The following is a 15,747-nucleotide window of genomic DNA, read 5'->3' on the forward strand; positions in this document are numbered from 1 at the left end:
TGTCACAAGATATGACAAATGACAGCACCGCTTTAATACCTCAATATATTATATATATATATATATATATATATATATATATATATATATATATATATATAGCCACTTCTTATAATACTTATGTATTGAGGCACTTTATATTTACTCCATATTGAGGTGTTACTAGCAAGGTGCACTACATTGTATTATATCCACTACGCATTGTGATGTTTACCTGTACATGAGAACACAGACATACACAGTCTCAGGCTATGTTCACACAACGTATGTTTTGTATCAATCACGGCTGTTGTTGCAATTTGCAACAATGGCCGTGATTTATACAAAATGCACGTTCTATTGAAATTAATGGAATCTTGGCCGGAGTGTATACACATAGTACATATATATATACATACACATGGTATACACTCAAGCCGGGGTTCCATCTGGCCACACTAAAAACCGTCGTTTCCGTTTTTTGTGTCCACTATTCATTGAATAGTGGCCACAGAGAAGCTGTCAGTTCACACAATGGAGCGTCTGGCTTCAGCCACACACTCCATTGTGAGCATTGGTGTATTCGGATGCAGGCGCACACTGTGTGCGCTTACATCCGGATTCACCAGAAGTGAAGATCATTCGGCCTGTACTGCTGTAGCATCCAGGATGATCTTCAGTAACACCGGCGATTCGACTGGGTCACAGAATGGCCGGTGTTATACGTAGTGTAAACCTGGCCTCACACATACAATCTCACACATATTTAAACACACATTATGCATAAATATCCAGTACACACAGACACACACCATACACACTGAATATACATTATATATTAGTACACCCCCAAACACATGATATAACCGTACACACACACCCATACACATTATATAACAGTACGACCCCCCCAAACATGATATAACTGTACACACACACACACACCCATACACATTATATAACAGTACGACCCCCCCAAACATGATATAACTGTACACACACACACACACACACACCCATACACATTATATATTAGTACACCCTCCAAACACATTATATAACAGTACACACACACACACATATAGACATTATATAGTACCCACATATACACTCTCACATATATCTAAAAACACATTATGCATATGTAAACCTCCAGTACACACACATGCACACCTACACATTGACTATACATTATATAAGAATACACCACACATTATAGAACAGTACAACCCCCCCATACACATTATATAGCAGTACACCCATACACTATATACACTATATACACATATACTTACATTAGTAGTTGGTAGTTAATAATTCAGCAGCTGATGACAGGGCCGGACTGGGAGCCTCATGCTGCTGCTGGTTTCTTCCTCCTCTTTCCTGTTGTCCCGACTGCCAGCAGTGTAACATCACACCAGCTGCAGCAGCAGGACAGGAAGCCTGGTGTGTACAGGACCTCGGGAAGGAGAAGGAGAAGGAGGGGGAGGTGTCGGCTCCAGCAGCAGGACAGTACAGGACCCTCAGTGTAAGGAACCTCAGGGAAGGGGGAGGGGGAGTGTGGGCTCCAGCAGCAGCAGCTCCTCAGTGCAGGGGACCTCAGGGAAGGAGGCGGGGGAGGGGGGTGTCGCTCCAGCAGCCACTCTGTCAGCCTGTGCTTAGAGCAGAGCTCCCTCTGCCCTGGTGCAGGCTGCTGCCGTGTATTCCTGAATCTGACACCCAGGAATCGCGGCAGCTGCAGGGGGCCCCCTGGGGGATGGGGGCCCTGGGCAACTGCCTTGTTTCCCCCCCCCTAACGCCGGCCCTGTGCACAGTACCACTTCCCTCAGTGTCTGTATGTATACACTGCACAGTACCACTTCCCTCAGTGTCTGTATGTATATACACTGACTCAGAACCTGACTTGTAGACCACCTCACACATTCTAGTGGACTGTATATTGTTGTCAAGTTGCAAGCTTTTAAGTTCAAGTTCAGAAGAGTAAGCCTCATTAAAAGGCTAGCCAAGTGAAGCTGAAGTACTGAGTCAGACTGTATATGGTTGTCAAGTTGCAAGTTTCCATGTTGAACGTTTTCAAACTAAGAAAAGAAAGGATCTAAAGGAGGAGGCTGCCGTGGCCGCTGCACACAGTAAGTCCCATTTAACATAACATTAATTTTACATGTTTTAAAATGTTGGCGACCAAATATTCTATTTGGCGCCTAAATTTTTCAGGTTAGGAGCCAATGGCTCCTAGGTAAATTTTTTAGTCTGGAGCCCTGCCTGATGGTACATCCTCTTTAAGCTTTTCATTAATAAAAAAAATAAATAGATAGATATAGAGAGAGAGAGAGAAAAAAAAAAATAAAAAAAATTCACTACTAATTTATCCCCCCCTCCCCCACAGGACATCTGATCCAACTTGACTGCCCTAAACTATGTGCCTTATCTCATGCCTTGTGTGTCCAACCACTCGGCCACATCCACAGAATTATCAAAAAAAATGTGTCTGCTGGAGGTATGTCACACAGAGCCTTGCTGGATATAAAACTGCATATTTCAACTTGTTCTGTGTAAGTCTTTGTTTTACCTCCACACATTTTTTTTCTGTTTTTGTGTTGCCCTAACTCTCCTCAAAATCTTATCCTTGTCCTTTGCACAATGAATTTTAGCCAATATAGGTCTTGGACTATCCCCTAAAGGCTTCGTGCAGTCATTACTCTATCCCATTTTCTAACAGTCATTCTTGAATAAATGAGGTACAAACGTTCCCTTCACTACATTCTGGGATTCCTACCAATCTCAAGTTTAAAGATCTATTTCTGCCTTCCATTGCAACCAGTTTTGTTTTACATTCTCTTTTTCTTTCTTATATTCTTCTACTGCTGATTACATTTATCGCTATTTTGCCTTCCACACAGTGGCATAGCTACGATAGAGGCAGGCCAGGCAGCTGCTATGGGTCCATGCCGGAGGGGGGCCTGGGGATGCACAGGGAAGGTAAGAGTCATTCTGTGTCCTTCTGCTAAACCCCTTATGTACTGCTGTGTGTAAGTAATACATACCTCACTTACATGCTGCAGCACAAAAAAAGGTTAAAAAGCATAAGAGAAGGAGAAGATCTCTGATAACCGCCGACGTCTGCAGGAGCTTGGAGGTCAGGGGTTATCAGTGCACAAGCAGTAAAGCAGAGATCTCTGTCTTCTGCTTTTAACCTTTTTTTAAGCTTCAGCATGTGAGTCAATGTCAATTACACACTTCAGTACATAAGGGGTTAAGAAGAAGGTAGTCTGCTCCTGCACTTAGATGATCTATCTATATATATCTACTCTAGCTACGACCCTGCTTCCATATTTTAATTTACTGCTCTGTCACCTTCTCTCTCACCTTATTCATGTCGGTGCATATAAGTGAGATGTCTTATTTAATTCTTGCCTATTTGTAATATCTGTCAAAGCTATATTACACCGGTTGGCCATTTTTATCTGCCATTTCTAATATAGTAAACCAAGAAAAAACAAATTAAGTATTGTAGCAATAATTTTATTTCAACCCGGACGAAGGACACGAAACGCGCGTCGGGGTGGTGGCATCCTGGAGAGTGAGTAGATTTTGTGACCCTCTGGTAACATGTGTGACTCTTATATGGGGTGGGATGAGTTTGCATTGCAAATATAGGATTTTTTTTATACAATCATGCACTTAGCACTTTATATCCAGTCCCAGTGTTCTTTTTTATGAATTGCCTTTGCACTACTATGTTATATGAGACATCTCTCCAGGATTGCCACCCTGTTTTTATAGTGTTGATTTATTTTTTGATTTTTTGGTATTTTAAATATTGGTTGAAATAAAATTATTGCTACAATACTCAATTTGTTTTTTCTTGGTTTAGTTTGGCTATGTTGAGGTAGCATTACGGCTCAGGCATTATCCCCTTATTTACACCCATTTAGGGATTATATACATAACAGTGGCTGCCCTCAGTTTTTGCGATTTTGGTTAATACATTTCTAATATAGTACTGTTCTCTCCACTATTACTGTTAGCGCCTCCACTTAACTTTGAGGTCGCTCCCTTCCCTTCGGGTGTTTTACTAAAAAATTTTTCAATCTTTTCCCCTCGCTCTTTCTTCTTTTCTACCTGGGGGGACAGCACCGGCTTATTAACATAACCAGTATCTTCACATCTCACTCCACCTAGAGAGAAATTTTCGCAGAAACAGTTCATACTAGCTAGTATTACACCCACAATCCAACCTCTCATCCAACTGGCTCTTTAACAGGGCCTTGATATCCCCCAGGCATGTCACAAAATTTTAGCGGTGTCTCAATTAGCTCAACTCTCAGCAATCTCTTATGTCTCCATGTCTCACGTTTAGTCTCACGTTTAGATCAGGAATACAGGTAGTTCAGATTTCTTATATATAGTTTCAGACACAGTTCTCACTCCTAGAGTGTACCAGTAGTAGATATACGTACAGTAATACAAATTTATATTTATATATAAGACCTCAATAGTCCCCAGATATATCAGTAAAAAAATTTCAGCAGTATCTTCGTTAACTCTGATGTTACTTTACGTATAACACTAAGTTAATCAGCAAATACACTTAAGCACTCCACTATCCACATAAGTCCACCGTTCTTATATTAGTCCTTTACTTCTCAGTGATCCCTTATCTCCTTGTAGTTCACATTTAGAGCAGGAGTACAAATAGTTCAAAGTTCTTATAATTTCATACACAGTTCTCACTCCTAGATGTCCCAGTAGTGGTTGTACATCAAGCAATACAAATGTATTTGTTCTCACCATGCCAGTCCCTTTATAAGACCTCAGTATTCTTCAGGTACACTACCGTTCAAAAATAAGGACATTTCAATGTGACCCCAAACTTTTGAAGGAAAAAGCACTGTACTTTTCAACGAAGATAACTTTAAACTAGTCCTAACTTTAAACAAATACACTCTATACATTGCTAATGTGGTAAATGACTATTCTAGCTGCAAATGTCTGGTTTTTGGTGCAATATCTACATAGGTGTATAGAGGCCCATTTCCAGCAACTATCACTCCAGTGTTCTAATGGTACAATGTGTTTGCTCACTGGCTCAGAAGGCTAATTGATGATTAGAAAACCCTTGTGCAATCATGTTCACACATCTGAAAACAGTCTAGCTCGTTACAGAAGCTACAAAACTGACCTTCCTTTGAGCAGATTGTGGTTCTGGAGCATCACATTTGTGGGGTCAATTAAACGCTCAAAATGGCCAGAAAAAGAGAACTTTCATCTGAAACTCGACAGTCTATTCTTGTTCTTAGAAATGAAGGCTATTCCATGCGAGAAATTGCTAAGAAATTGAAGATTTCCTACAACGGTGTGTACTGCTCCCTTCAGAGGACAGCATAAACAGGCTCTAACCAGAGTAGAAAAAGAAGTGTCAACATCTACAGTGAAGAGGCGGCTGCGGGAGTTTGGGCTTCAGGGCAGAGTGGCAAAGAAAAAGCCATATCTGAGACTGATCTGGGGTTGCTTTGGTGCTGGTAAGGTGGGAGATTTGTACAGGGTAAAAGGGATTCTGAATAAGGAAGGCTATCACTCAATTTTTCAACGTCATGCCATACCCAGTGGACAGCGCTTGATTGGAGCCAATTTCATCCTACAACAGGACAATGACCCTAAACACACCTCCGAATTGTGCAAGAACTATTTACAGCAGAAGCAGGCCACTGGTATTCTATCAGTAATGGAGTGGCCAGCGCAGTCACCAGATCTGAACCCCATTGAGCTGTTGTGGGAGCAGCTTGACCGTATGGTACGCCAGAAGTGCCCATCCAACCAATCCAACTTGTGGGAGCTGCTTCTAGAAGCGTGGGGTGCAATTTCTCCAGCTTACCTCAACAGATTAATAGCTAGAATGCCAAAGGTGTGCAATGCTGTAATTGCTGCAAAAGGTGAATTCTTTGACGAAAGCAAAGTTTGATGTAAAAACAATGTTATTTCAAATACAAATCATTATTTCTTACCTTGTCAATGTCTTGACTATTTTCTATTAATTTCACACAGTATGGTGGTGAATAAGTGTGACTTTTCATGGAAAACACAAAATTGTTTGGGTGACCCCAAACTTTTGAACGGTAGTGTATATCATAAAAGAAACATCAGCAATAGATTAACTCATTTGTTTCTTTAGATATGGCACTATGTTAGATAACACCAGTTCTATCATCAGCCTCATGTCTTTTACTAGATATTTTCCTCAACAATGGCTTAAAAGTTCAGAAACAGGAGTGTCAGCTAATTCACATTCCCAGTGGGGACAGAGATATACATCAGTTTGATCTCACCCAGCAGGTCGGTCAGGTTTCCTTTTACCCCCGGGAACGGCCGTCCATGTATGTCTGTCTTTTCTCCACAAGTACACACTGGTAGCCTTGCATCTGCATTGTGAGACTCAGCTCCTGTTCCACCTTTCTCTGCCAGCTACAGCCATACCAATCACGGGACCCTTCACTTCCGGACCAACTGATCCACGTCCCGCCACCTGCCCACAGCCATCGCTCACTATCCTACCTAGGCTGTTCGATCTCCTCCGCAGCTTCCCTTTCATACGCCGCCAGGCACTTTTACTCTCCTTCGGTATCACTCTTCTGGGCCACACCGACGCCTTCACTCTCCTCTGTATCAGCCTGCCTCCTCGCACTCTGCAAAACACTCCATAGCTTGCCTCGTACGACAGTGATTGCGGCAGCGTTAATAGCTTCAAAGCAGTGCACACATCACCTCTTCAGCCCGCTTTAGCACCAGTTGGACGCTGCCAGTTCTGGACACCTTCCACATGGCATTGTGCAGCATGAGAAGCTTGTGGTGACATCATCACGCAAGCATGCCCCCCACCCCCTAAGACTTGAGATGTTTAATAGAAGAAGTAAATTCCAATTAAAGAAAAACATTTTATTCTGAACAACCCCCTTTAATATAGCATATTAGAGTAAAAACTACAGCCACATTTTGTACCTATTTGGCATTGTTCACAATTTTCTTTTTATTTATTCTGAAGTTATAAAATTTTTAAATTTTTAACAAGTGCCCATGCACAGGTAGTAAAACAGTAATATTAGCAACATATGACAATACGGGTATACACAAAAGGTATCATGCCGACCATCAACTGGGGCAGAAGCCCAAACCTGGGGGAAGAAATAAAAAATTTGGAGAGCAACAGAGGATGAAGAAAGAGGAAGGGGAGGGGGAAAGGAGAGGAAAAAAAGGGGGCGTAAGGGCAGGTGAATACTTCTCAGCATGCTAGAAGGGACTTATACTCAGCCATGTCTGAACTGGTCCCAATAACACCATGTCCAAAAAAAGCAGGAGGATTGTTTGTAGAGTTGAGCCATGAGGTTTTCCATATGCTTGATATCCTCAAGCCTAGGCAACACATAGGGACTGAAGGAGGATCAGGGCTCCTTCACAGAGCCTGAATGCAGGCTCTAGCTGCACTGATCAGATGGCACCACACCTCTTTTTAGAAAGGGACCAATTTAGGGCAGCTCCAGAAATGGAAGTCTCTTCACCACAGTTCCTCCACCAGAGATGCTCCAGGAACATCTGGTGGAAGGGTGGTTCTAACAGGAGTACCTTGTATCCCACCTCTTGCTGCCAAGAAGCGATTGAAGAGGAGTGAGTGCATGTATACACCTGCTCCACCTGAGCAGCAAGTTACCCCAGTAGGGAGCCAAGCATGGCATAGACAAGGAAAAGCAAGTGATGGAGGGAGCCAGAGCCCAAAGGGGTTAGAGAATGTACAAAAGAAGAAGGGAAAGGCAGAGAAAGGAGAAAATGAAGGAGCTTCAAGGCTTTCTAGAACCCAAAAGATAGGGGGTCTGCGAGCTCCCTGAGAGCTGACAGGGAAAGCCATGAGAAGCCATTTAGAAAAGACTTTACTCTAAAGCTACCCACCTTAGACCACCTATGAAACTTTGGTCAGCCACCCCCGAGGGAAAGGAAAGGTTGCGTAGGACTGGAAACAGAGAGGGGTGAGGTGCTATTAATCTAGAAAAAAAAAGTGTTTCTGGCATACTTTTAGTGTGGGGTTTGTACCATTGAAACAGGCGGAAACAGGGAAATTGGGCAAAGGGCAGCCTCTATACTTACCTGTAGTTTCGTAAAGGCATGTCTGTGCTATTCCAGCACCACGGAGAGGTGTGCTTTGGCATAATAGCGGTTAAGATTTGGAAGACCCGAACCTCGTAAAATACAAATCTATTTAACTTTGACACCAGTTGATTTATAAGGAAAAAAAAAAAAAGTCACAGAGATACCTCTTTAAAAAGCAAGTCCTTATGGAGTTAGAGGGGTTATCCAGTATTACAAAAACATGGCCACCGCTTCCAGAGACAGCATGATTCTTGTCTTCAGTTTGAGTGGGGTTTTTCAACTTGTTCAATTGCAAAATCATGCTGTCTCTGTAAAGTGGTGGCCAGGTTTTTTAAACCTGGATAACCCCTTTAAATAACATGCAAACTGTCCCTGCATTCAAACATTTACATCTGAAATGAGATTCCTGGCTACCCAAATATGTGTTTGACAGGAGCAATACCTTTTTCCATAGCAGATTCTGAATTAGTAAAATATATTTAGAAATAACACTGGGTTGTGGCTACCATTAACAGGTGAGGAGGGTTATGAAGATAAAAGCAAAAAAGGAGGAGTCTCGGCTAGGTCAGACACCTGTTATTTTAAATGGGTTTTTAAACATATCGTTCGCATATGACATCACCTTATTGATCAGTGAGAGCTGGGCCTCTGGGACTCCCACCATTTCTGACAAAAGAGATGCAGGTGACCATTTACATAAAAAGATTATCTGACAGATTATCTGCTAAAGATTTGAAGCCAAAGCCACGAATGGATATGAAAAGAGGAGAAATCTCAAGCTCTCTGTTTATAGTCTGTTTCTGGCTTTGGCTTCAAATCTTTGGTAGATAATCTTTCTGTGTAAATGGACCCTTACAAAATTTAAAGTTTTCCCACACAATGCAGCTATTGGCAGGGAACTAGAGCCAGTACTTTGAGGCTATTACCCTGATACGCTTATTTTATGTGGTCATAATGTACTTTTAATACTGATCAATAGAAACAATTCATATTTATTGCACTTGGTCCTAGAACTACTGATATTGTTATACACAAGCCAACATTTCCCTGTAATTATAAGTTATAAACTTTGTTCTCTTTGTAATTTATCACTTACCCACAAGATAGGCATTTTACAGTGTCCCCCCTCGTCACAATTACTAGAACAGAGGTCTCTTGTCCTCAAGTGACCAGCAGTGGAGCTCAGCTGCATTCCCAATTACTCACCATGGGACTGGCGAGGATAGAGAGTTTAGAAACCAGTCCGCCTCAGCGGTCCCATAGTGAATGCATGAAGCAGTGACTGAAATGCAGTCTTTAAATAGGTTTTTGGGATAACCCCTTTAAGCATGGAACAATTTTTTTTTTTTTATCTAAAAGTTTAACCTGTTGGCTCCATCTGCTCTACATTTATGGCAAAAAGCACAAAGGAGGGAGGGTATGACACCATTCTCAGAAGTCTGCTACATATATGCAGAGGGTGTCAAGTAAATACAGCCAGTTTGGGGGTGCTTCTTAACCAGTAGTTAGAAGGAAGGAGGCTTCCTTCCTCACCAGATTTCCCCCGCCACACACATACACACTTACCATAATCAGGGGTGCCAATGGGTCATCTAAATATTGCTAATAGACCCAAAAAGGCAGGGCTTATAGGGGTACTCTGGAGGAAAAAATTTTTTTTATCAACTGTGTTAGAAAGATATACAAATTTGTAAATTACTTAATTTAAGTAGATGTCAGAGGTGACATCAGGGAACGAGTCGGCAGGTGGCTGGGGCGGCGGTGAGCTCTGCAGTCAGTCTCCGGCAGGGGATGTGAACTGCAGTGCAGAGGCATCAACGACAGGGGGTGGTGGTGATGGGGATAGCCCTAGTACTACTCCCCCATCATCTGCTCATACTATGAGCAGAAGATAGGAGTAGTACAGAGCATATGTGGGGACAGCGGGGGGGGGGGGGGGGGGGGGGGAAGATGGCCCTGGTAATACTCCCCCATCATCTGCTCGTACTATGAGCAGATGATGGTGGTAGTAGTAGTACCGTGTATGTGTGTCCCACAGCACCGAGCAGGGAGGGAGGGGGGGGGTGGGGTAGGTAGGTAGGTAGGCAGATGCACAGGCACCTCTCACCCTCCCTGCTCGGTGCACCCCCTGCTGGACACTCCATTGTAATTACAACTGATTTGTGACATGACGGTTTTTTAGGGAATTTGAAGCCTCCCTGATCTACTAAATTAAGGGAAGTAGCAGTATATGTGCATTTTCCATAATTAATGTGCATTAGGAATTTGTCTAACTTTCCATAACTAATAACATATTAAAAAATACTTTGGGCCGAACTTCTCCTTTAAGTCTTCTAGTAATTATCAACTGCTGTATGTCCTGCAATAAGTTTCCAGTCTGACACAGTGCTCTCTGCTGCCACCTCTGTCAATGTCTGGAACTTTCCAGGGCAGGACAGGTGCAATTTGAGGATTTGTCACTGCTCTAGACAGTTACTAACATGGGCAGGGGGTGGCAGGGAGCACCACGTCAGACTGATAAGAATACACTCCCTGCAGGACATACAGCAGTGATAAGGACTAAAGAGATTTAAGTTTTAAATAATAATTTAAAAATTTAAATTTAGGAAACAACAGTTTATTAGTGTATGGAGACCTTTAAAGATATGTTCCTATCCTAGGCCCCCTAAAAAAAAAACAAAAAAAAAACACAAGAACATATTTGCCTAGATGCAATCCCTTGCAGCTCCTATCTGGTTCCATCTTCTCTTTTCCTACAGTTTTTATTAGGACAAACATTTGGGAGCAAGACCTGCTGGCTCAGCCAATCACTGTCCAAGACAGGACATCACTTTGGCAAGTGACTAACTGAGCCAGCAGGTCCTGCTTTCTAAATGCTTGTCTCAGAAGTTGGAAAGAAGACTGGAGCTGAACAGAAGCTGTGCAGTAGGTGTTTTTTTATATTTATTTTGTTTCAGGTCCGACACAATATTAAATTTCAGCCTAGGGCCAAAATACTCCTTTAATTTAAATTTTTCTTAACATCTTTCTAAGAGCCATAATTCTTATTTTTCCATTTCCACAGCCATACATGGACTTGTTTTTTGAGTGACAGAATGAAGGGGGTGTTGGTTAGGCTGTTCATTGCAAAACTGATAAGTTTTCTGCATTCCTAGTACAACAACAAAAATACCCGGTTTGTACAGTTTCCTTTATGTTTTACTACTTTAAAGAGGTCTTTCGATAATCAGTTAAAAATATGCTGCAGAAGCAGACAGCACTGAATACCTGTGTAAACGTAAAATACCACTAAATTGTGAATTGTGATTTTTTTTTAGTCACACAACATTCCACAAAGAATAGGGGGCAGAAAATGGCAATTAAAAGGTTTTTTTATTTTGATAAATTATTTAATTTTTTAACAACAGTAAAAAAATGACAAACTGTACAAGCGCTGGGCATCCCAGGCATTGTACCAACCTGGGGAACAAAGCAAAAAAAAATAAAAAATAAAAGTGATGTTATTTATGAAGGTGACAACTATGTTACTTCAAGAAAATGCAGTACGGCTACGTATTTATTGGACAGCCATCATTACTATACTTATAATGGCCTCCTAATAAAAACGTATATCTTTTTGACAGCGTGTGAACATAGCCTAGGAGCCCTATTTTATGGAGCGATTATCATGCAAAAACAAAGAACCGATCGCTACCGATATCTAACAGTACTGAACAATTCTGATGTTATTACATTCATTAATTGCTGTTATGAACAATCATTTCGTGTTCGCGTACACCCAATGATAACCGCTAGAATTCAAACGTTTGAGCGGGTTTTTGCACGATAACAGATTGAAAACACAGAAAGGCTATGTTCACACATTGTTGAAATTGAGTGGATGGCCATCATTTTAATAGCAAATAATTGTTGTCATTTTAAAACAATGTCTGTTTTGCAATAAAGGACGCTATTTGCTGTTAAATAATGGCTATCCACTCAATTTCATCAGTGAGTGAACATAGCCTTTCTGTGTTTTCAATCTACTCCTGGTTTTGGTTGCTAAATACTGACCATAGGCCTGAGGCCATGTTCACACGCTATGAAAACAAACACCATTGTTTGACACGACCAATGTCTGACATGTTCACCTAGCTGATACTGCAGTACTGGCCGGATGAACATCACTTTATTTTAATTGGAATGCGGGCAAAATTAGGTATGCCCGCACTGCAATTTATCATAGACAGCATGAAGTATGGCCGGGAGCCGTACTTTACACTGTGAGCACAGCCTATTTTGTACGGTTGCTGTTCACCGAATAGCAGCAGCACAAAATAGACCTGTCAATTTTTTTTGTTATGAACACAGTTTTTAAAAAACAGGCAGCCAGTTACTGTATCACAAAATGGTGTTATATGCAGTATTAACTTAATCTCAGCTATTGTAAGTAAATAGACTAATATTTTCAATATACTAGTGCAACCATTGAAGTCAATGGGAAACTGGCCAGCAGCAGATACCATATAGAATAATGGCCATAATTAATTACAACCCCCCCCCAAATAACGAACATGCTCATTATTAACGGCCTCCTTTTGCAAAACCTGCTCACACGATGTTACATTTTCACTCCAAATTACGGTGCCATTGAACTTTTATTTTACTGTGTGCTTAATGATAACAAAAAAAGGGGCAACAGCAAAATGATAGGATGTGAAAATGTAGTTATGAAACAGGAAATTTGTATGCAACTCAACACTGAAGAAAATGTTAGTCCAAACCATAAACTGTTCCTGTGTGTTAAATAATAAAGCCTCTGTTTGACTCAATCCACAAACATTTTGGGATTTCATGTATGGGAGCAGCAAAGGGTTAATATACTAGAAAAGGGGAGGGGGAGAGATAAAAGGCAAAATGAAAATTACTTCACATAACATAGTTGTTAAGAAATTATTAACCATTGTACAATCCAAAGGTTGAAGCAGAAATAGGGTAAAACTGCTCGTTTATTACATCTTAGATTGCTTTGTATATTCGGAGATACATCTAGTGGACATTATGAATAACTTAAGGTCTAAATAAGCAGTTATCACATACCTTGTTTGCTCTCCATAATAACCAAGTCAACCAGCAATGCTGCTCCCTTGCTGTGTCTCTACAGAGAAGATTCTGTGAGCATAGGAATGTTATTCTGTAAGTAAAACCTCTACTGATTTCCTCCAGTTCCCTTTACGTGATCAGTGTCTTCTATTGAGGAAACTAAAAAGACAGAAAACTTCAATTCTAGCCTTTATTCCACGGCGTGGAGAGGCTGTGCAAGAGGTGGAGATGGAAGTCAAGTCCACTCCCTCTAAATTGTGCACTGGTCTGAGAGTAGTACCTCCTACCTATGAGCAGCTGCAATTCATTGCACACACTAGACACTAGGTCAGATTCTCCAATTGAAAAACAAAGGCTAGGTTCATACTGCGTTAGGGTCCATTTACACAGAAAGACTATCTGACAGATTATCTGCCAAAGATTTGAAGCCAAAGCCAGGAAAGGATTTTGAAAAGAGGAAAAATCTCAGTCTTTCCTTGAGACCTGATCTCTGTTCATAGTGTTTCTGGCTTTGGCTTTAAATCTTTGGCAGATAATCTGTCAGATAATCTTTCTGTGTAAAAGGGCCCTTACAGGTTCCATTTACAACCTCCGTCACAATTGCTATGCGGCACTGGCCAAAGGAGCAGAGCAATCTGCGCCACCAATGGGCACGAACAGAGCCTGACAGACCTAATGGGACAAAAACCTGTTGCGTCACTTGGGACACTGGGCATCATAATATTTGTGGCGTCTGTATAACAGCTCATCACAAGCTCATGAGAGGTTTTTGCTTAATCAAGTTTAATAGCTGAAGGAGGATTATTTAATGCTTTAATGTACTTTATATTTATGTTTCCGTTTCTCACAATTTTCACGATATATGTCTGTCATTGATGAATAAAAACACCCTTCAGCTCTAATGTCAGCTGGAAAGTGGATACAGCTGTAATAACACTAGGCTGTGTTCACATGGGCTTAATACGGAAACATTTCTGCATCCATATTCCAACATAAGCCTGGCCTGATGACCTGAACTGCCAGCAGGGCTGGGACACCTGCAGCTGTAATATGGATATAAAAATGCATCTATATTATCCCCATGAGAAAGGGGCCTCAGGGTGGAATCACACTAGGTGTAAAAAAAAAAAAAAAAAAAAAAAATATATATATATATATATATATATATATATATATATAAAACATCAGTTTTGCTAAATTGTAACTGCTGTGTGTTTTGCAGTTTTTTCAAGAAATTGTGCCATTTTTCCTCCCATAGACTTCTATAGACAGGAAAACATCAGAAGAAATGGCATGTTTATATGCCTATTGGAGTGTGACTTAGCAAAAAGGGTATGGCCTTCCACGCCTGCTGCATTTATTAGTTTATATAGGCTGGGTTCACACTACGTATATTTCAGTCAGTATTGTGGTCCTTATATTGCAACCAAAACCAGGAGTGGATTAAAAACACAGAAAGGCTCTGTTCACACAATGGTGAAATTGAGTGGATGGCCGCCATTTAATGGCAAATATTTGCTGTTATTTTAAAACAACTGCTGTTATATTGAAATAATATCTGTTATTTACCGTTATATGGCGGCCATCCATTCAATTTCAACATTGTGTGAACAGAGCCTTTCTGTGTTTTTACTCCACTCCTGGTTTTGGTTGCAATATGAGGACCACAATACTGACTGAAATATACGTAGTGTGAACCCAGCCTCAGTCCTGGAAGTGACAGCGGCTGCAGTCAGAGCCACAGCAGGTGATGCCGCAGGTCATTAGTGAGGAAGCGTGGAGAAGTAAGAATGTTTGTTATATTTTATTTCAGGGCTGTGGAGTCAGGGTAATGTCTGAGTTGGAGCTAGTTTTGGCTGGAGTTGGAGTTGACAAAAATGTGCCAGATCCAACTCCAGCTTCAAAAAAATCTTTAAAAATTCTATAATTGAGTTGTTATATGAATATTATATGAGCAACAGTGTAATACGAAGATATCCTGTGTAATATAGAGAAGGAGCAGATGATTCAGGAGAATGATGATTCATGAGCTGACCTTTATATCACTATAGCTGACCCCTCTATATCATTATGGATGACCGCTCTATATCACCATGTCTGGCCCCTCTCTATCACTATGTGTGAGCCCCTCTATATCATTATGGATAACCCCTCTATATCACAGGCCTCTATATCTGGCATTATTAGCAGTTTTCCTTTGTTTATGGTGAATATTTAATTAGAAACATAGAAGATTGTCAGCAGGAAAAGACCACCTGCTCCATCTAGTCTAGTTTTGAGTTGTTCATGATATGGTGGGTGTAGACTGGCTGAATCCACTGCACACACACAAAGAGGAGAATTTGCTTTATATCTTTTGCCTTATTCACTCAGAAGTCGCCCCAGGATCATGTAGGACATTACACTGAAGCTGCTCAGCCAGTTCTACTTTACACCAGTGTAACTCCCCTAGTGTCTGATTCGCCATTTATGAAGGACACAGAGACAGAGTTGGTCCCTGATAAAATTCAGGAGTCGGAGTCGGTAAGCTGCAGCTACAACCCTGTTCAA

At 41.1% G+C, this 15,747-nt stretch overlaps 1 protein-coding gene across 1 annotated transcript in view; it reads right to left on the reverse strand.

The window, feature by feature from the left end:
* The window catches only part of LOC138783422 (pyrimidine-specific ribonucleoside hydrolase RihA-like), a 47,117-nt gene extending 33,666 nt beyond the window's left edge, over positions 1 to 13,451 (reverse strand). Inside the window, exon 1 of the mRNA XM_069958115.1 lies at positions 13,195 to 13,451. Within this exon, the coding sequence (XP_069814216.1) occupies positions 13,195 to 13,210 (16 nt within the window). The 5' untranslated portion in view covers positions 13,211 to 13,451. The remainder of the gene's footprint in view (positions 1 to 13,194) is intronic.
* Positions 13,452 to 15,747: the final 2,296 nt, after the last annotated feature.

This window comes from Dendropsophus ebraccatus, chromosome 2 (assembly GCF_027789765.1).
Source record: "Dendropsophus ebraccatus isolate aDenEbr1 chromosome 2, aDenEbr1.pat, whole genome shotgun sequence".
In the NCBI taxonomy this organism is placed as follows: Eukaryota; Metazoa; Chordata; class Amphibia; order Anura; family Hylidae; genus Dendropsophus; species Dendropsophus ebraccatus.